The sequence below is a fragment of the Danio aesculapii genome, chromosome 13, assembly GCF_903798145.1.
Source record: "Danio aesculapii chromosome 13, fDanAes4.1, whole genome shotgun sequence".
Taxonomy (NCBI): Eukaryota; Metazoa; Chordata; class Actinopteri; order Cypriniformes; family Danionidae; genus Danio; species Danio aesculapii.
The window spans coordinates 7,310,184-7,332,586 of NC_079447.1; the positions used below are offsets into that span (position 1 = coordinate 7,310,184).

Sequence of the window (22,403 nt, forward strand, 5' to 3'; positions counted from 1 at the left end):
TTGCCCCTTGATACTGTCAGGGCCGATACAGCAAAGCTGATGGTTTGCAGCAAGCATTTTTGTCTGAGAGCTGTACGAGAATTGGAGAATGGCGAACTTTGTCTTTTATCAGTTGAGTTCGATACCATTCAGACACAATCGCCTATATCTTAGCTGCTGGGTTTGAGGAGCAGAGAAGTCCTCCTCATTTATATTGTTAATATAAACATGATTATCTTTATAATGGCATAAATTGTGGTTATGTGTGTATAAAATTACGAATAACAAATGTAGGAGGGCAGTAAATTACTGTTTATTTCTTTGCATTTTAACTTTGTAAACTATAAAATCATGGGTCTCCTCATGGTTTGTGTCTCATTTTGTTCGCTCCCCTCTTTCTCCCCTGCTCTGCTGGCCACGCCCACTCCTCCCTCTGGTCCCAGCGCTCCACACCCATCTCGGAGCATTTTTTGAAAAAATTCTGAGGTACACTTGAAGCAAAAGAGGGGGGTTTCATGGCCCTTTAAATTGCGCTTGTAGATTTAAATAAACGAAGATTGGTTTATTCAAATTTCAATCTTCTAAATGTATATACCATTTTATTCCTAAAAACCTTTAAATTACTGCATATTTAAAAGTACAGTTCAACAAAAATGAGAATTCGACGATGATTTAATGAGCCTCCAATGTTTACAAACCATTGTTTCTTTCTTTTGTTGAACAGAACTTAGTGAAGTTAAAAACCAGTAGCAATTTACTCTGACAGTTACTTTGCATTCTGATGTTCTTCAAAGTATCTTCTTTTGCATTCAACAATAAAATAAAAATTTAAAACATCTTGAGGGTAAATAAATAGTAAGTACATATTCATTTTTGAACATTTTTTTGGGGTCTTTTATCTATGACGTTTCAGTAGGACAAATACAATGTCAACAATTTTAATGTAATCAAACATTTGGTAAAAAGCATGGTGATGTATATACAATGCTCAGTATATACAAGTACACCCTACACATATTTTAAAAGGAAGCTATACAATATTACATTTGTGCATTTACATTAGATCAGTCAGTACTGAAGCCAAATCTGGAGCTTATCTAACAAAATAACTTACAATAACGGTCCAAAAACTAGTACAGCCAAATTTATATGTTATAAAAAAAATTAAATACAAATTTTAAAAAGAGGGAAAAATCAAGAGAAGCAGAAAAAAATTGTAAAAATTTGTTGAAATTTTGTAGGTTGTAATTTTTGCAATATTTAGCTTGTATTTAATTGTTTTACCTTTCAATTTCTAAATATGTTTGGTGACTAAAATATTATTTTGATAAAAATATCAGTTTAATTAATCTGTTTTGTTCAAATGCACCAAAATACATTGCCTATAGAATGCCTTCACTCCATTGCCTTCACTGAGAAATTGATAAAAATATTCATTTTCAAAATGTAGTGTACTCAATTATGCTGAGCATCGGTAATTAGTTTTACTCACCATACTTCCTTCATCTCCAGGATATCCAGGATGACCTTTTTGACCAGGAGAGCCCTAAACACAGAAAAGCTAGTGAGCTCATGACGCAAATGCCATCTTCTAAGATTGACTGTTTTAATCCTTCACATAAAGATATAAATTGACAAGTTCAGTGACAAAACAATATTCATCCAAGATCAACCAGGCAACAGAAATAATGAAAATCCACAATATTATGTCAAGTATTACATTGCTCTGACCTTTTGACCCGGGCGTCCAGGGGGTCCTCGTGTTCCAGGTGCTCCAGAGCATTCGCAAGGCACTTCGCAACACTTCTTCAGCGCCACTGATTCCTGAGTGGAGAGAAATACAGACAACAAGTGAAACTATTCATCTTTTGCTGCTGAACTTCCAGGCTATGCATTCATTTAAAATGAAGAGTATTTATGAAGAGTATTTACATAAAAATGAATCTTTAGAAGCTTGCTAAATTAAGACAGTTGGCATGACAAACTGAAATCTAATGAAACATTTACACACCGAAATTCCTCCAGATTCCTTAATCTTTTAATTATGTTATGCACTGTGAAATATCACAATGTCTTCCTATATCACTTTGAGGAACATTGTTTTTAAACATTTCAATCATTTTCTCACGTATTTGTAGGCAAACTGGTAATCCTCGGCCCAGCTTTGCTCCTGAAGGACTAGACCTTTCTTGGATGCTGCTTTTGTACCAGATCCTAATTACAATCGCCTGTTTCAAATCACATCATCATCTAACCAATTTACCTGATTACAAGGGTTGGGTATCATTTGGGCTTATTTTTATACCGGTGATAAATTGATACTTTTAAAACGGAACCAGTGCCAAAACAGCGCCTGAACTGATACTTTTGAGCCACAAAATTATGGTAGATGACCTAAAAGTATCAATTCATATTTTATATATTTAAATTGCATTAATATATTTCTTTGGATCATTTGTGTTTGTTAGCATAAATTTAGGATTTGCATTATGCTATTAACATTACATTACTCCTTTTTTGTAGGGTTGGGGCTTGTGACAACGTTTACATGGACATCAGCAATTTAATGATTTGCCTTAATCTGAATAAGACTATAATATGATTAAGGTGTTCACATGAGTTTAATTTTTAAAAGTCAAATTCTTGTTTTACATGTTGTAGTACATAGATTAACGTCATTGCGTTACTGCTATCTAGATTTCCTCCACAGTTTCATGCAATTTCGGGTGTTTAATTTTTTATGTTTCGACTTTAAGTGCAGTTCGCCAGTTTCACTTTTATTCAGCAACATGTTATTCATGCCCCCTGTGACAAACTGAGGTATTGGATGAGAATATGAAGAAAGGACTCGTTGAAGAGAGTTGTTTTAATGGAATTTGATACCGCAAGCCGAATGGAAAGAAAAAAAAATCCACATTTCATGACGCGGGTGTCTGTGGTCCTTTAAGGTAATCAAAAATCACTGTTTACTTGGTAGACTCTTAATCAGAGTATTATCTCAATCATATTAAAATTGGAGTATTGACGTCCATGAAAACGCAGTCCAGATGATGTCGCAAGCTGTCAAAGTCCTCTGTCTTTAAGTTGATTCCCTGTGCTCTCAAATGTTTCATTAGGTTTGATGCATTTCCCCCCTTACATGCAAAGTTTGTAAAGCATTTCCTTCACGTTGCTGTTTCAGAATCCTTGTTTATAAAATATAGACATACTTAAGAACGCTTAGTTTAAGCAAGTTTGATGAATGTGATCATGCGTATTGATGAATCTGAAGGGAGCCGTACTGTGCGCGTTGCCTACATGCGAGCGTTCCCTAAAGCAACAAGAACAACCACCTAACATCGCAGACGGTGTTCGTATCTCTCAAAAGAGATGCTGTGACAGTGCGTACCTGTGTGTGCCTTTGATGTACACCTTGATGCTTTTAACGTCATTGTTGCAGCACCAGTAGCACCGAAATTAGGCACTGAAATTCATATGCTGATTCGGTCCGGTTTATAGCGGTTACAAAGATACCCAAGGTTTACCCATGGCTTTTGTAAAACAGACAATTTTCTGTGAAATGCTAAATCTGGCAGCCAAAACAACGGCCACGAAGTATTACGCATTCAAAACAGCAGGAGAGCAATTTTATTTAAAGCGGCAACAAGTCATCACTATTAACTAAACAAGCTCAAATAAATTGCAATGAGAAGCCTTTATTTAAAATATACTAAATGAAAAATTTCAGCAATACATTAATATACATTAATTCATACACATTTTTACTATTAAAAGTCCATGACTTTTCTTCAAGACTTAAGTAAATTTTCATGACCTAATGTTTCATGTAATGTCTTCATATGCGTGGTAAAAGAAAAACAATGCATGTTCAAATTTATTATAGCATCTCGTTAAACACACAACAATCTATTTAGTTTCAATTTATGTTTATAATTACGTAAAATTGATTAAGATAATGCTTACACCACACTAATGTGAGAGTATGTGATTGGCCAAGGACAGAAATGAAGTAAATAACCTATATTCAACCTTATTATAGTTTTTCTGTTTTTCCGAAATTTCTCCAGGCCTGGAAAATGCCATGTCAAAATTCCATGACTTTTCCAGGTTTTCCATGACCGTATGAACCCTGCATTAAGATTTCTTGCACAGATAGTAGCTACTTTGCTGATTTATTAGTGCTCTTAAACACTAATTTGATACTTACAACCTGTTTCATAAGAGCGTTGCCTAAATTCAGCATGTTGACGGTCAGTGGCTCCATGTAACCAAACCCTCTGCCAAACTCCAGCTGGTGAACGTCCATTATTCCCTCCAAAGACACAATGAGGAGAGTGCTGACCCCTGGTTTACAAATCAGACATAAGCAAACATGACTAAATCACATTTTAGGTCATTCAGACTTGAACTTCTGAGTAAAAACAAAACATCCCACAGCCAAAAAGGAGATTACTATTAGAATAATACATTTCCCAAAAATCTAACAAAACCGATAGGTTGTTTTTAATCACGTGGTTCTGGTGATGCGCAAAATTCAGATGGAGGGCAGGCAGTAAATAAACTTATTAGGAGACAGAGGAAAGTCTGTGTTTTTGCGATTTATACCATATTTCAAAGGCAATATAAATAGAAAATGACCACATATGTTGGGCATGATCATTATATCATGAAGAGGGCTGAGTTTTCTACTGAACTAAATTATATTTGCCTGTTATCAAGGCAGTAAATACTGTATAAGCTATTCCGTTACATGAAAAATGTAGCATACTATAAATAATTACTTGAACTGTCGTAGTATTTATATTGTAGCTGTAGTATGACACAACTGTAGTAGTAAACAAATTATTTAAGAGCCTTAAGTTTTCTACACTATACTGTAGCTGTGGTCCCTGCTGAAAAATCCAGCTTAAACCAGCCTAGGCTGATTGGCTGGTTTTAGCTGGTTGACCAGCCTGGTTTTAGAGGGGTTTTGGCCACTTCCAGGCTGGTTTCCAGCCATTTCCAGCCTGGTCTTAGCTGGTCAGGCTGGAAAATGACTAGCTAAATCCAGCTAAAACCAGCTTGACCAGCCTGGTTTAAGCTGGACATAGTTGGTTTTGGCTGGGCTCCCAGCCTGGCTAAGTGGTCAAGCTGGTTTTAGCTAGTCATTTTCCAGCCTGACCAGCTAAGACCAGGCTGGAAATGGCTGGAAACCAGCCTGGAAATGGCCAAAACTCTTCTAAAACCAGGCTGGTCGACCAGCTAAAACCAGCCAACCAGCCTAGGCTGGTTTAGGCTGTTTTTTTCAGTAGGGGTACGACACAACTGTACTGTAGTTATAAAAGTATTAAAGAGGCTTCAGTTTTCTACACTATTCTGCAGCTGTGGTACAACACAACTGTACTGTAGTAATAAAAGTATTCAAGAGGCTTCAGTTTTCTACACTATTCTGTAGCTGTGGTACGACACAACTGTACTGTAGTAATAAACAAATTATTCAAGAGGCTTCAGTTTTCTACGCTTTAATTATACACCATTACAATGCACCACAGTTTACACTAAGGTTATTTATTACAGTATATCAGTTTACTATTCTCCAGTATTCAGTACTGTACTGAGTTGCACACGTTATACACTATGTGGTTCAAAAACCTGTTTATTATAAATTACTATAACGTTTTTCCCCCATGTGGATATCTTCCAGACATCACAAAATAACAGATGTAAGCATTCCAAAGCGTGTCGCATATTCTACATTATTTATTTATTTCTGTAAGGGGAATGAACTTAATCACCTTACTATCAATAAACATTCGCTGCTGCTGCGCATCTCGATGTCAACGTTATGGTTTATTCTGCCGAAATGCCAGTAAAGACTTTGATTATTGCAAAACAAGACGGAGATTTCATTGCAGCGATTACATGGCAGGGTACGCTATTTATATTCTCCTGGATTTTGTATGTGTGGTGGTGTTTGTATCTGATTTTTATATAACACATTACTATACACTTGTTTATAATCTTTATTGGTGCTGTCAAAAAAATTATCACGGTCAAAAAAAGCTTGCACACATGAATGTATTGAAAAAATGTTTATTCCACCTTTTTCTACCGTTTGTCAGCCAGTTTTTTGGACTTTCCCCCCTTTATGAGCCAAAACCTTTAGGAGTCTATAAAAGCTGTTCGACATTTTTTATTTTGGACAATTTAAACAATTACAAACAACACAAAGCAGAAATATTTTGATGTTCTAATAGTGATTACCATGTAGAAGATTCACTTCCTGACCTCCATCAAAATTTTATCCACCTAAATCCATCGATGACGCCATGTGAAAACAACCAATAACCAACTCCAGATTTCTAAGTGTCATTTTCACCTGGTGTTATCTCTGAAAGTGGTAATTCCAGCATACAATGACTAGAAACTTATGGCCACAACAGCAGAGATTCTGATTTCTGGTAGAAAAGTCAAAGTCATGAACAGCTTCTTCATCCAAAACCCTATATTTAAAGTATTAAACAAATATATTGGTAACACTTTAGCGCTAGTAACAAGTCCCACCATTTAATACTGACTTATTTTTTGTTTATTAGGACTTAAAGTATGATCTTTTTTTACTTCACTGATCCTACCCAATACCTAAACCCAACTACTACCCTAATAACTATTAATAAGCAGCTAATTAGTAGTTTATTGAGCTAAAAGTATTAGTTAATAGTGTGAATTGTACATTAAAGTGTGATCCATAGGTTAACAATAAATGAACTTATAATATTACAATTACATAATTATAAATGTACAATTACAAATTAAAGTAAGGTTATTTATTATTGTATAATTACACATTTAAATGCATTTATACCATCTATAATATTTATTAACTATACCTTAACACCACACATCTATCAACATTTAACTTTTTTGTCTCTTAGCATCATTTTAGCGACCTTTTATTATGTTTAAAATATGCAATAAGATGATTTAAGTGTCAGATTTCAATCTATAAATGTAGACAGACCGAGGAAGTCACTTACCACTTTGCTTAAGCTTCTCTGAGCTGGCCATTAAACGTGACATGCTATCATCCAAGCCATCTGAGAAGACTATCAAGATCTAAACAAAGACACACAGTACATGTAAGAAACCTTATAATGTAATCTAGGTGTCCATTATAAATCCATGTGACTGCAAAAGAAGCTAAATCTCATTGTGTTTGCTTCTGTAAAACCTAATTTTGTTCATAGTAGTCTTCCTGCGGATGAAATTTCAACTTAACTTTAGTTAAATATAGGGCTGCAATACAGTATATTGGGGGGGATTATATTGCAATATTTGTTTTTTCAGCAATGTAGATATTGTAATATAAAAACCAGATGACTTGAATATCTCGATTAAGATTAATATTTTAGAATGATTTTTTTAGGGGTATGTATCTCGCTAAATATGAAAAAAAAAGACAAATATAGATACGCAAATTACATAGAGTTCCTTATCTTGCATTTTTTTCTGATAATAAGATGTAAAATAACTGCATATTTTTATTTGCTCTATAAATTAAATACAATTATTCATTGTCAAAGCTACATTTGACAACATATTTGCTAGACAGTGTTTCTTCGGCTAGTGTAACACTGACAAATATTTTAATTAGGACTGCACAATACTGGGAAAATACGCAATGTTGCTATTGAGTATTGCTGAAGGAGCAATTTATATTTTTTGATGAATTCTTTATGTATTTATTTATTTCTTGTCTTTTTCTTTTTTGAGAGTTTGTTCCCCCTGCCGGTCACAAGGTCAATAAATAGAAAGGTGACTGGTTGGAGGTGTGGCTGACTGGGAGTGCACAGCTTTTTGACCTTGAGTATGAGCAGTTTTGTTTGTTTTCCAGTCCAACTTATAATTGTAAATTATCTAAATAATGATCTGGGTTTTTGTTTGTTTGTTTTGACTCTGTTGAACAATTAAACCTGTTCTTCCTTTTTTGAACATACATTGGGCCCTATCATACACCTGACGCTATAAGGCACAAGACGTGTTTCCATGACGTGTTGCTATTTTCAGACCAATGCAACCTTAATTTTCCCGTTTTCTGCCACGTTGTTTAAATAGCAAATCCATTTGCGCCACTTTGTGGACTAATGGGTGTTTCGATCTAGAAAAGAGGTGTGTTAAGTCGCATTGTTGGCACGTTGCTATTTTGAGGATCTAAAATAGACTTTGCAATAGACCAGATGAAAGCAGGTCTAAAGTCCAGCACAGATTGCATTAATTGTGTGCCTCGCTTACACATTGCTTACAAACACGCATGATGTACAGCAATACATAAACATCTTTACAAATGAAGAAGACTTGTAGGATTAAAATATTTAAAAATATATTATTTTCTGCATAAATATAAAAACCACAGCCTCCTTGCTTTCTTCACCTCGGGGAGCTTTTTTTAATTTATTCATGACAACCTGCTTTTGTATAATGTTATTATTATTAGCAGTATTATTTATTATATGCATATTTATATTTGTTGTATTAAAAACAAGCTTAGATTTGTCCACTTGTCAGGTTTTAGACCATATGGGGCATAGCATGTGTGTTTGGATATAACTCACACTTCGTTATTATTGCTCATTTATTAGTTTGCTGGAATTTAGAAATAGTTTTGAAACAAATCTTTGCGCTTAACAAACGAAATTATTTAGGCTAATAGATGTCTGTGCGTACAACACCATTTCCTTATCGATGAAAGAGAGAAAGTGAAAGTAAAGGCCGATTGGAGGAGGCTCATTCTTTATCCTCGTGCTGCAGATGGTCTGTTTAACTGTTTTCTCTCTAGTGAAGCGTTCAGTTTTTCCACTTACAAAGTCCTCCATGTAAATAGCAAATGCACCATGGCGCAACGCAACTGACTCTTAAAGGGAATGGGAGATGAGACTCTGATTGGTTTATTCTCAAACCACACCTATAACTCATTAAGAGAATAAGCTCAACCCTGTTAGACCATGCGCTGCGGCGCACAGCGTATTTTTCCATCCTTAAAATAGCAAAAGTGGATTCGGACACGCCCTTAATGCTTTTGCACCATGCGCTTCAAACTTTGCGCCTAGACCGTTAAAATAGAGCCCGTTATCTCATGACTTTTTTTTTTTTTTTTTACAACCAAGCATCAAAAGATTTCCCAGTTATCACCAGATATGGAAAGCAAAGGAAATTAAACGCATGATAAATTGCCACTATAATTGCAAGAAGGATATTTCTCACTTTAAAATGATAATAAATTAAAGAGATAAAAGATTTTTTTCAGATCTAATTCAGACCAAAAATGTGCCAAGGTGAAAACATTTAGTCTTTAAAACACTATGAATAAGTGAAAATGTCTGATTGGCTGTTGCCATTATAAACATGAAGGCAGGAATAAAGATAACAAGGCCCATTCTGATTGGTCAAAACTAAACACAAACTAAATGTAATTTATCACAAATGTCGACGATATGTATATTACATATACAGATGAATAAAAATAGTTAGCCGTCATGTTAATTTTTGTTTCTTATTCCAAATATTTCACAAACGATGTTTAACAGAGTAAGGATATTTTTACCAGTATTTCCTATAATATTTTTTCTTTGGAGAAAGTCTTATTTGTTTGATTTCGACTAGAATAAAAGCTTTTGTAATTTTTTATGCCATTTTAAGGTCAGTATTATTAGCCCTCTTAAGCAATATAAATATATTTTTGATTGTCTACAGAACAAACCATCATTATACAATGACTTGCCTAATTATCCTAACTTGAATTAACCCTTTAAATGTCACTTTAAGCAGAATAATGGTATCTTGAAAAATGTCCAGTAAAATATTATTTACTGTCATCATAGCAAAGATAAAATAGATCAGTTATTAGAAATGAGTTCATGTTTAGAAATGTGTTGCAAAAAATATTTGTTTTAAAAATATAATAATAATAATAATAATAATAATAAAATTATAATAACATAATAATGTTGACTTCAACTCTACCATTACTGCGATAATGATAATATTGCTAAATATTGTGCAGCCTTAATTTGAACTATTCATTCAAAATCTTAAAAGTTAAAAGCAATAAGCAACAGAAAAAATCCCACCTTTGCCTTGGCTTCAGAAGTGCCAAACAATTCTCTGAAGGAGTCTAATAGAAACTGGTTAAAGGCAAGGGGCTCGGTGGGCCGCAGTGCCATCACTTTCTTGACCACATCCTCTTCGTATGTCTTAAAGCCATGACGCTCCAGTTGACTCCCATCTCGACCAGAAACTAGTTGATAGGCAAATTTAATAGTGATATTTGTTCTATTGCTGCAGCACAGATCTCCCATCAAGGAGATTCGGCGGATGGCTGCAGTAACTGATGCTTCCGCCTGAGGGCTCAACAGAGATTGTGTGTTTGTTTGTCTCGTTACGTCAAACCCAAACGCAATGTCGATATTGCAACCTGTCAATTAAAACAAGACATCGGGTCACATTCTGAAAAAAGGTTACAGACACCATATTATTCAGAACATCATGTGCATGCGTGTCTACACTAGATTAACATGTTAGAAGACATTAGCAACTAATGGTTACCATAAGTAGTTAACTTACATCTACAAGCAATCAAAGAAAATGTTTTTATAAGAATATCAATAATATACATTTTTTATATTAAAGTATTTGAATGTGGCTGAAGAGCATTAGAAAAATCTGACATTGCGATATTTTGTTTTGCCGCTATTTACAGTTGAAGTCAGAATTATTAGCCCCCCCTTCGATTTTTTTTTTTTTATTAGATTTTTTTATATTTCCCAAATGATGTTTAACAGAGCAAAGAAATTTTCACAGTATGTCTGATAATATTTTTTCTTCTGGAGAAAGTCTTATTTGTTTTATTTCGGCTAGAATAAAAGCAGTTTTTCATTTATTAAAAAACATTTTAGGGTCAATATTATTAGCCCCTTTAAGCTATATATTTTTTTCGATCGTCTACAGCAGTGCTTCCCAACCCTGTTCCTGGAGGCACACCAACAGTTCATGTTTTGGATGTCTCCCTCATCTGACCCATTAACTTCAGGTTTTGGAGTCTCTTCTAATGCAGAGTTTCCCAACCCTGTTCCTGAAGGCACGCCAACAGTACACACTTTCATCCTCTCCCTAATCAAACACACCTGAAACAACTCATCAGAACATTAGAAGAGACTCCAAAACCTGAAGTTAATGGGTCAGATGAGGGAGACATCCAAAATATGAACTGTTGGTGTGCCTCCAGGAACAGGGTTGGGAAACACTGGTCTACAGAACAAACCATCGTTATGCATATACTTGCCTAATTACCCTAACCTGGGGTGCGTTTCCCAAACAACGACGTAACTCACGGCTGAACTATCATAGTACGATGCATCGTTTGGGAAAAGAACTATGTAGTGATGAGTGCTTCCCAAAACACGTCGTTTCTCTGTCGCAGATCCATTATTTGAAACACGTTACTTATAACGTAAAACACCCATAAAACGTGGTGGGGTAACAACTTCTTTATAGAAGAACACCATCATTTCTTTGTGCAAATTATATTGTTTTACAATATATGGCACGGAAAAAAATTTAATCTAATCCAGAGCTTGTTGTACATTGTGAGACCTAATTTATATCGTATATCAATCAGGCAGTGAAGGTTGTTGATTTTTGAAGCAAACAGACCTTAAACGCGCCGATTTTGTAATCGCATACAGTTCTCCGGAAGGTTTAACCCAGGTTACTGAAAAATTTAAAGTCCTTCCGCATACTTCTGCATATATCCTATTGTAAGATTAGTTTATTGGTCTTGGGTTTCCTGGTAAGACTTGCAACATTTATAAGTTAATTGTGCATGCAATATTAACTTCCATGCCAATATTACCCACTAAAATGTTCCAAAACTTTTTTAGCTTCCTCAAAGCTTTTATTCGTCTAATTTGAAAGAAGGCCTTAAGTTTATCAAAAGATCTCATACAGTAAGTGAAGTACTTAGCACTAATTATTCAATAAAAATGTAAATAATACTACTTACCATCAGAAATACTTCTGTTTGATTCACATAGAAAATGCAGCACTTTCCTAATGGTTGTTTTCAATTCAAGGCTTTCAAAAGTCTCGATGAGAACCCGGTGAGGGTCTCCAGCAATTTCACGCAGCTCCGATTTTTTTATCTCATTGCCAATCCCAATAACAGTTATTGCTATTTTCATGTTTTTGAGATCAGCTAATGCATTCAAATCTTTTTCATCATTAGCTTCTCCATCTGTGATCAGCAGGAGATTCTGAGCGACTCCTCCTTCAATTCTGGACCCATTCGCTTTCGTAAAGTAGTATTTTATCAATTTCAGGGCATGCCAAGTATTTGTGCCCTGCTTTCGTTGTTTAATGTTGTTTATGGCTTCCTCCACTTCTGCGAAATTAGTGTACGTGTTCAGATAAAACTGATGCAGGAGTATGTCGCTGAACTGGGCGACACCCACTCGCCATTTGTCCTTAGCAATGTCCAGCTCTTTCACAATGCCAATCATGGTTTGTTTAAGAATATCCCAACTTGGCGGCTTAATGGACTCTGATCCATCAATTAGGAACACGAGGTCTGCTACTTCCATCTCACAAACTAGAGAAAAAAACAAAAAACAATAGACAAAATCAGTGTACATAAAGATGAAGCAGCAACATTGAAACCGTACTGTATATCATAAAGCCCCAAGCTGTTTTGAAGCAATTGTTTGGATGAGTAACCATGAAACACAAATACTAAGCATGTTTGGGCAAAACATGAACTGGATTACACTGCCATATACACTATATTGTCAAAAGTTTACTATACATGCACATGAAATTTAATAGCATACCAATCTTAAAAGTATGGTTCACCCAAAAATAAAAATTCGTCATTTACTCACCCTTCACTTGTTCCAAACATGTTTGAGTAGATTTAAAATGCTAAAGATCATTTTTAAAATGCTGGAAATTCATAACAAGTGGCTTTCATAGTATGTTTTTATTGTGGAAGACTATGGTTACAGTTTTTCAGCTGGCTTCAAGTTTTGAAACCACTTGAGGGTGAGTAAATTGGGGGTAAATTTTTATTTATTAATTTAATTCATAGGTTCTGCATGACGTTGCCCACCCTTTGTAGCTACAAGAGCTTTAACTCTTCTGGGAATGCTTTCCACAAGTTTTAGAAGTGTGACCATTCTTCTAGAAGCGCATTTGTGAGGTGAAACCACTGCTGGCTCACAGTTTTCACTTTAATCATGTTTATTCGGGTTGTGGTTAGGACTCTGTGCAGGCCAGTCAAGTTAATACACATTAAGCTCACTTTTCTACATTTTTATGGACCTTGCTTTGTGCACTGCTGAGCAATGATTTTGAAACAGGAATGGTCATAGTTAAATTGTTCCCACGAAATTGTCCAAAATCTTTGTATGCTGAAGCATTAAGGGTTCCTTTTAATGGAAACTAAGGGGCCAAGACCAACCCCTGAAAACAACCCCACATCATAATCCCCCTTCCACCAAATATTGATAAGCTTTGGAATTACTTAAGGGTGAGTTAATGGAGGGTAAATTTTCATCTTTGGGTGTACAATAACTGTAATCAATAAGTTCTGCATGGAGTTGGCAACCGTTTGTAATTACTATAGCTTTAACTCTTCTGGGAATGCTTTTCACAAGGTTTAGGAGTGCGTTTACAGGAATTTTGACCAATTCTTCTAGAAGTGCATTTGTGAGGTCAGGCACTGATATTGGATGTCACTCGCAGTGTCTGTTCTAATTAGCAATGCTCAAAATAACCGATTAACCGCTAAACGAAAGGGAGCGCTTGTAACAGTTAAACGATTAAAAACGTATTTTATTTATTTTTAAAGTTTGGCTGCATAAGGGAACGATCACAGCGAACATGTTTTTTGCGTTGAGAGGTGCATCTTTTGAATGGTTAACTAACAGCCGCGAGTGTTTTATGCGCTGCTTATGCGCCCTGCACGCCTTTGCTTTACCGTTGCGTGCTAAGTGTGCTAAGCGTGTTACCTCAGTATCGTCCACGGCGAGGTTTGCTTTGAGGTGACATGTGTTTGTGTAGTCAAGTCGACTACGGCAAACTTTTAATGACAGAGGAGAGACTTGTGGTCGCTGTTACAAGTTATCTAGAGCTGTATGACTTTACAAATCTTGAATATCATGTTATTAAAAATTACAATTATAACAACGACAGCAACACTCGCGCAAAATACGGCTCAGCTAATTCAGTCATTTCCTAGTGACATAAAAAAAAAAGAGCACCGCGCTGCTTTTTTTCTTGTCAACATAAAAGGCAGTGCGGTGCACCTCGCGTTTTTGGAATGGAAAAGCGCGTTCGCTGTGATCGGCCACAAAATGTGCAACACATATTTGTTAACTCGCGGGACAGTAACACATGCAAACACACGTACTTACAGATGTATTTTGCCAAAGAAGCAAAATGAAAGGAGGAAATTTCTGATCAAAGTTTGACACAGACGAGTTGACAAACCAGCGCTGATGCTGATTGCCTCTGTGCTGCCTGAAGGCGCGTCAAACTCAACAAATAGGCTATTGATGATTTAGTGTAGGCTACAACCAACAAACCAACCAACCTTTTTTTCCATTTGGAAAATTACAGTTATTAATAGTTCTAATATAATATACATTTTTAATAGCCTCCATAGCCTAATCTACCAATCAAACAAATCCAAAGTTTTTCTTGCATATTGATAACTTTTCACCAAACTAAGGCTTTCGTTTTACAGATTACAAAACATGTATGCAAATTAATGCAATATCATATGTAAACAACAACATTTTTATATGCTATGTAGTAGCCTATACTTTACAAAAAGTCAACATATCAGCCTTAAGGTTCATTGTCATTGTCTTTCATTACACGTAACACGCGCACACATGAACCGCGAGTGAGACAGAGGAAATAAGTCAATCATAATTAAGGCAATCTTTAAACTAATGACTTCTATTAAAAATGTTGACAGAGGATTTGTAATATAATACTAACAGCGGAGCATTAATTACATGCATATTTTCCATGGAGCGATCTATTTGAGGTAGCCTAATATTTTTATTTGACGGAAGAAAAAAAAAACATAATTGGACAAACCGGTTCTTAAAAAGGACTCAGTCAGTGTTTTCATTTTGTAGTCTAAATTTGTCATTTAAGTAAAAAAACAGAGCAGGATTTATTTTATTTTTAAATTATTTAATTTATTCAGTTTTTCTAAGTTGCTGAAAACACTGCAGGTGCGTGAAGATGCTCTGTTATGTTCGGTATGCTGTTCACATGTTGAAATAAATCAGTATTTTAAAATTTAATTTTTATTAAATAACATTTAAATATTAATCTGTTAATGGTTAATATTCGGAGCAGCGGTTGTCGGTTTGCACAATTAACCGAAATGAGCATCCCTAGTTCAAACCATGTTAATTCAGGTTGAGGTCAGGACTCTGTGCAGGTCAGTCAAGTTGATACACATTAATCTTGCTTATCTATGTTTTTATGAACTGGTATGCAATCATTTTTGAAGAGAAATGGTCATTGACAAATTAATCCCACAAAGTTGGAAGCCCAAAATTGTCTAAAATGTATTGGCATGCTGAAGCATTTAGAGTTCCTTTCACTGAAAACTAAAGGGCCAAAGTCAACCCCTGAAAACAAGCCCACATCATAATCCCATCCTTCGTCAAACTTTACAATTGGCACAAAGAAGTCAGGCAAATATTGTTCTACTAACAACTGCCAAACCCAGACTAAATTATAGAATTGCCAGGTAACAAAGCACGAATCGTACCTCTAGACAACACATCTTTGATATAAAAGACAGCTCTTTGATATAATTTTATCAGAAACTAATTCGACAGAGATCATAATTACTTAGAGTCAAAAAATTCTCCACATTGTTTAAGGAAAATATGTCAGTTTTTAAAGTAAAATGCTAAATGTATGCCGAATACAACAGAAATCTAAATAACTGCTGCATTTTTTATTAAAACCCTGCCTTTCGCCAAACAACTAATGCATAAATTAAATTAGCAGCATTGCAATTTCAGATGGCTATTCCTCAGCGCTGGCACAATGTGATGAGAGATAGACTTACTTGGTTTGGTAAGATTGCAGAGCTCTTGGGTGATGGTTTTCTGCAGTCCACGCAGACCCTGGTAAGTGCTAGCATAGTGCACTCTTCCATTCACCCCAGCAATCTCCCTTAGCTGTGCCTTATCTGCATCTTCAGTACCAATAGCAAAAAAGTTAACTTGGGAATCTGCCAGAGATTGAGGCCATGTTTTCAGTCCATTTAAATCATTAACCTTTCCATCTGTAATTAGAAAGAGCACTTGAGGTACATTCTTTGCCCGCCGTCCTCCATGCGTTTCGGCAAAATAGGAGAGTGAATAGTTAAGCGCCCGGGCTGTGTTTCTGTTTCCTCCTGAAGATCTGAGGTTTGAGATAACCCTCATAACATCAGCCTGACTATTGTACTGTTGCAGGGTGAACTCTAATTGAGGGCTGTTGGAGTAGGTGATTGCACCAAATCGTACCCGTTTTTCACTGACCACAGATTTTCTTACAACATGCGTCATTAAATTGATCATCTCCTGGAAACCATCTATATTGGGCCTTGCAGATGTATCCACAAGGAAGATGATGTCAATCAATTGTGGAGTCTTGCATTCTGAAATTATAAATATGATCAAGGTAAAAAAAAGACATCTGTTAAATGTTGCATGTTTTAGAAAAAATAAACATTACAAACAGTTCTTCTGGCAAACCATGATGTTATAATTTCATGGAAAAGGAAAGCTACTTATTTTAAATGTGACCAAATTTCCCCTTAAAGCAAACAAGTAATGGAGGAAAAATCATTTGTAACTTTTTTCTCTCAAGAGTTCACACAGGCCTAAACCTAATTCTATTTTTGTACCCCTTTCCCTTACCCTTGGCCCTTCACAGAGTATGAAGCGCTTCAAAATTTACCGCTAAGAAATGCAACACCACTACAGCACCCGCACACGTCATCATATGTCATCACGATCTCTTACTTCATATGAGATTGACAATCGCGACTGCTGTAGTTATTCTAGTTGCATTATTTTTTGGTATTTATCTTCAGGAAATCACTGAAGGCAGCGATATCATGGTATCATAAGGATATAATGTGGCAATAAGCTCGTAACTGTACTGTGCATTTACACCGTGGCCATAATCATTAGTGTAACCACAGCAAAAACAACATTAACATTATAGCAGACGCTGTAAAAAGCTCATTCCCAGCCACTAGACTTTTCTGACAGGGTATTCGAGTGTCATCGAGTGTCAGAATGTTGTGGGACTGCTGTACTGGAGTTATTATTATGTATTATTATATATAGTGAAATTTAGCTGTTTTTATTTTAGCATTTTTTAAAGCATGACGGTAAAACATGAACGCATTTATGAATGTATTAAAAACGTGCTTGTTTGTTGTAAAAATTCTTAATAATGACAAAAAAAAATACTAATTTGAGGATCTCCTGACTTCTGGGTGCAGCCATGCTGCGGTTGTAGCTGCTGTAATCTGGGAAAAATTTTTACCACTTGGTTTTGGGTCCTGAAAAATCTAGGGCATCAAAGGGCATCTAGCTCTTCCCCTTAGCCCTACGCCTTCAAGCTAAAAAGAATTAGGACACCCCTACCCCTTCACATGAACGTGCAAAACGAGGGCTAAAGGGGAAGGGCTAAGGGGTAGAATTGGGCCTTAGACATTCCTTGATTACTTGTTTAGCATGGTGATCCGGGAGAGAACCCTGAGCTCGAACATTATTGAGCACAGGGCTCCCTCTGTTCATTTAGCATAAAGGAGGTCCAAGATCATGTCTCGAGAGCTTCCCCTAGTATGGGAGGAGATGGGGTGGAAGGGCGGCTTCCTCCAAAACGAAGATAAGGCAGTAGGGGGAAACTTATTTTAGGTTCTATTTATTTTAGGCTTGGATCAATCTGATTGGATTTTTGCTGATCCCGGACGAGAGGCCAGCCATGATTAATCATATAACACGCTCCGCTCGAAATTAGTTTAAAAAGTTGAGTTTGCAATTCAACCTTTTTTACCCTATGAAATATAAAAATAAAAAAAAACAATATTAAAGCCAAAATTAAACGTAATAATAAAGACAAAATCTGTCTGTATTAAGACACAGACAAACTTCCAATTGTAAAAAAAAACACACTGTCAGCCAGAATATTCTTCTTTTTTTTTTTTTTGGTGATCGGCCAAGAACAAAAAAAGAAGATGATCTCCCCCTCTTTAAACAGGGGTCGCACCACTGAGGTTGAAAAATACAGAAATATATTTATATAATTCCTTATTTCTTAATGGAAAAATGACACCAGTGTTTTTTATTTTACTCCATGAATTAATTGTTTTTATTTGGCGGGGGGGGCGGGGGGGGGGGGGGGGGCTTGCTTTTATCACAGGCAGTAGTGACAGGAAATGAAGTAGAAAGAGAAGAGGACATGATATACATGACATGAGATATAGATGTCTTTTTTATGATTGTAGAGAACTATATACCAAGGGTATTGAAAACAAAAACATATCTTTAAATACAAAATAAATAGAGAGAGGGGAACTTGATCTGGAAAATTCAAGAAGCCAGAATTCGAACTCAGGACGTCTGGATCCAGCTTTAACCATTGGGCTATTGAGCCAACCAGAATCTCTTTTAAAAATGTCAGATTTCACCTACCGGTGTTGCAGATCTTGAGAAGTACTTCACTGCTTAATTCTTTCAGGGAAGCAACTGCATCTTCATAAAACACTTCTCCATGGGATCCAGCAATGGCAAGAATCTGAGATCTGTTGGCATGTCTCAGACCAATAGCATAAGTGTTGATGGAATTGTCTCTGAGGGCTTTAGCTGGCAGGGCTACATCATCCCTACTTTCTCCATCTGTAAGTGCTATCAAAAACTTTAAAGCATTGGGTCGACCTCCTTTAGACTTGTCAAAGGACTGCAAAACTTGTGTGAGAGCTTTCCCAGTGTACGTTTTACCCGTCACCTGTTTGAGATTTCTAATTTCCTGTAATAATCTATCTTTATTATCAAATGCATTTAGGAAAAACTCCTCGTTTGGGTTTGTGCCATACTGAACCACTGCAACGCGCTCCTTTTCCGATCCAATAGCAAACTTTTCAATAACATACTCCATTATATCCTTTATTTTTTCGAAGTCTTCAGCGCTAACACTATCAGACCCATCGATTAGGAAGACAACATCTGCCAAGAGGCCTTCACAACCTAAAAAAAAAAAAAAACAAGAAATTCAGCAATTGAAAAATCCTGTAACATTTTAGTTTGTATGTGTTTAAGGCATGAATATTGTTATATTCTACATGGCTGAGGAATAAAGTTTAATCAGACACAGACCCCATTGAGAATTCTAATAAATAGAAACATATGCAAATTGCATTTATGATACACAAGTTCATATTTGGTTTTCTCATATATAAAATTTGTCACATATCCCAGTGTTTCCCAAGCCTGTTCCTGGAGGCACACCAACAGTTCATGTTTTGGATGTCTCCCTCATCTGACCCATTAACTTCAGGTTTTGAGTCTCTTCTAATGCAGTTTCCCAACCCTGTTCCTGAAGGCACGCCAACAGTACACATTTCCATCGTCTCCCTAATCAAACACACCTAAAACAACTCATCAGAACATTAGAAGAGACTCCAAAACCTGAAGTTAATGGGTCAGATGAGGGAGACATCCAAAACATGAATTGTTGGTGTGCCTCCAGGAACAGGGTTGGGAAACACTGACATATCCAACATGTTTCAAAATATTGGAAAAACGTCTTTAAATTTAATATTTAAATTTTTAATTTCTTATTTAATTTAATATTTCAAATATTTGTTTTTCAATCATCGGAATTACAAATAAATGTCTCAAAAATCCCAGCAAAAGAATCCAAGCAAAATTAATTCTGTCAGAATTTTGTCAAAATACCCCCAACTTTAAGTATAATTTGTAATTAGATGGCAAATAGATGAAATTATATGATATGTATATGTTTTTCATCCAAGGATTCTAGACTCCCGTGCAATCTGTCAGACAGTGCAATGGGTGCGTGGTGCGTCTTCTTGGCTCAGTATCATGTCTTCGACAGTGGTGATATTTTCAACATTACAGGCAGTGCGTGGACAACCACTCCCCACCACACGACATACTGATCCGGCGCAATCGATTTTCACCAACAAGCAATCCAATCCACCTTTTGTCCAGTTTTAAGTCAGAAATTCACGAAAAAAAAACATGAAGCGATATCGCCTTTCAGTTCTTGTAAACCTTTCATCAAACTCTTATCTTCATTCGAAAACACCATTTTTATTTAAGCCTTACGCAGCTAAAATCAAATACGTTATCATTGCGCCATTCCCAAGGACAGTAAATAACATAATTAGTCTAATGCACAGATTGCGCTATTATTCCTGTACAAAATGTAGACATTTTATTCTGGTAGTATGATAAGCAGTCTTATTTTAGTATGACATACTATTACTTGGTTTTTTTATGTATGCATGTATATATTTATATATAATATAAAAGGGGTATTATAGTAACGGATCACGGTTGTTCTGTGATTCGTATGGATCATAACCCACGGTTCGAATGGTTCGTTAATACATTTAATATTTTACTTTAGATTAATCCTAAATTTGTAACGATCGCAGAGACCCTCTTTCACATTATTCAAATCACATGTATGAAAGCATATTTTCCTGTCAAATATAATGATGACAGAAAAAGTTGTGGTGGGTTATTTGAAATGTGGCGGGTTTCTTAGGTTATTAAAGGTGTTTTCGGTCACTACTTGCTTAGCCTTTATTAATGCATTCAGCATAAGCTGCACGATTATTCATTAAAAATTCAAGATCTCAACACCCACGCAAAATAAATTATAAATGATGGTGATTTGCATGTTTATTAATGCTTCTAATCGCTGCATTCAACGCTGAAAACGCAAAAATCAAGCAAGAGATTTAGTCTTTAGTGTTTTGAGTAAGTAATGAAATTAAAAACAGTCAAATAAGACAGCAGTACTGGGATAACAGTTTATAGTTTAGATAAAATCACTGATGTTTATGGTAAAGAATAGCATTACCGTCATATGAAAAACGACGCTCAAAAATGAAAGTTGTAGGCAGCAATTACATTATTTAACCAGTAGGTGGCAACAACCAGACATAAAAAATATGCCACTGAATAATGAGTTTTATGAGTGAATAACTGAATCATTTATTGAAAATGAGAGTAAAAATAAATATGGGTTATACAAATTCTAATGTTAGATTTCTACATTTAGCGTTATCAGCAACAGTAGTTGTAACAGTGAATTTTTCACAGTATTGAATATATTATTTTTTTTCTAATTGATTTTATTCAGCTAATAATTTTGACAAATTTCATTTGTCTTCTCCTCTTTTTAGCTGATCCAGAAAATGATCTGATCGCTGTCTAAAAAACTATCATGTGATCTAACCCAAGAGATTTGTGAGATATATATATAAACAGTGTAAACAGAATGCAATACATGTTGCATATACAGTATGATAGATATGTGAAATACAAACAAGAATATGTATGTCATATGTAATTTGCATATATTGCCATTTATCAAATTTCTATATGGGACATTTATTTACAATACCCATTTGTATCATTTAACCATTATATGCAACAAAACAATCATGCAGCATAAACGCTCAATTTCTCACCTTCAAAGGAACATATTTCTATGAGGATGTCTTTCTTGATGTCTTTGAGAAAATCATAGTTTTTGACATAAAATGTTCTCTGTGGGTTGCCAGATATCAATTCAAGTTCGGGCACAGATGCATTTTTCACACCGATGGCATAAATGGAGACATCCTGTTCAGTTCGTAGATGTTTAGCAGGCACTTCAACCGGCTCTACAGTCCCGGTTGATTCGCCATCAGTGATCACAATTAGCAGCTCACGAGCCTTTTCCCCACGCGTTTGAACAGCTTCTCGAAACAACGGTATCATCTGTCTGAGCCCCAGATCAGTTCTGGTCCCACCTCCGTACATTTCAAGGTCTTTCACTGCCTGTTCAACTTCAGATTTGGTGCTATAGTCGTGTAATCGGAAAACTGTGGTTGCGCTGCTAGCAAACTTCACTACTCCAATGCGAACATGGTCTTTCCCAATCTGAAACACGTCAAGGCATTCCATGATGAATTTCTTCATGTCTTCAAAGTCTGAATATGATATACTTCCTGATTCATCTAGAAGGAAGTATATGTCGGCTTTTGCTGTTTGTTTACAACCTGTGAAACAAATAGAATCAATTTTAACATGAATAATGTTAATGTTTTCATCAAAAATGTG

At 35.7% G+C, this 22,403-nt stretch overlaps 1 protein-coding gene across 3 annotated transcripts in view; it reads right to left on the minus strand.

Annotated features, from left to right (window-relative positions):
* LOC130239374 (collagen alpha-6(VI) chain) overlaps positions 1-22,403 on the minus strand; it is an 81,924-nt gene that overhangs the window by 46,693 nt on the left and 12,828 nt on the right. For all 3 annotated transcript variants that reach the window (XM_056470516.1, XM_056470515.1, XM_056470514.1), the window contains exons 7-15: positions 21,770-22,342; positions 18,738-19,289; positions 16,112-16,687; positions 12,017-12,601; positions 10,086-10,429; positions 6,996-7,074; positions 4,187-4,323; positions 1,711-1,803; positions 1,472-1,525 (exon numbers count right to left, since the gene is read on the minus strand). In XM_056470516.1, coding sequence (XP_056326491.1) covers positions 1,472-1,525; positions 1,711-1,803; positions 4,187-4,323; positions 6,996-7,074; positions 10,086-10,429; positions 12,017-12,601; positions 16,112-16,687; positions 18,738-19,289; positions 21,770-22,342 — 2,993 coding nt within the window. The remainder of the gene's footprint in view (positions 1-1,471; positions 1,526-1,710; positions 1,804-4,186; positions 4,324-6,995; positions 7,075-10,085; positions 10,430-12,016; positions 12,602-16,111; positions 16,688-18,737; positions 19,290-21,769; positions 22,343-22,403) is intronic.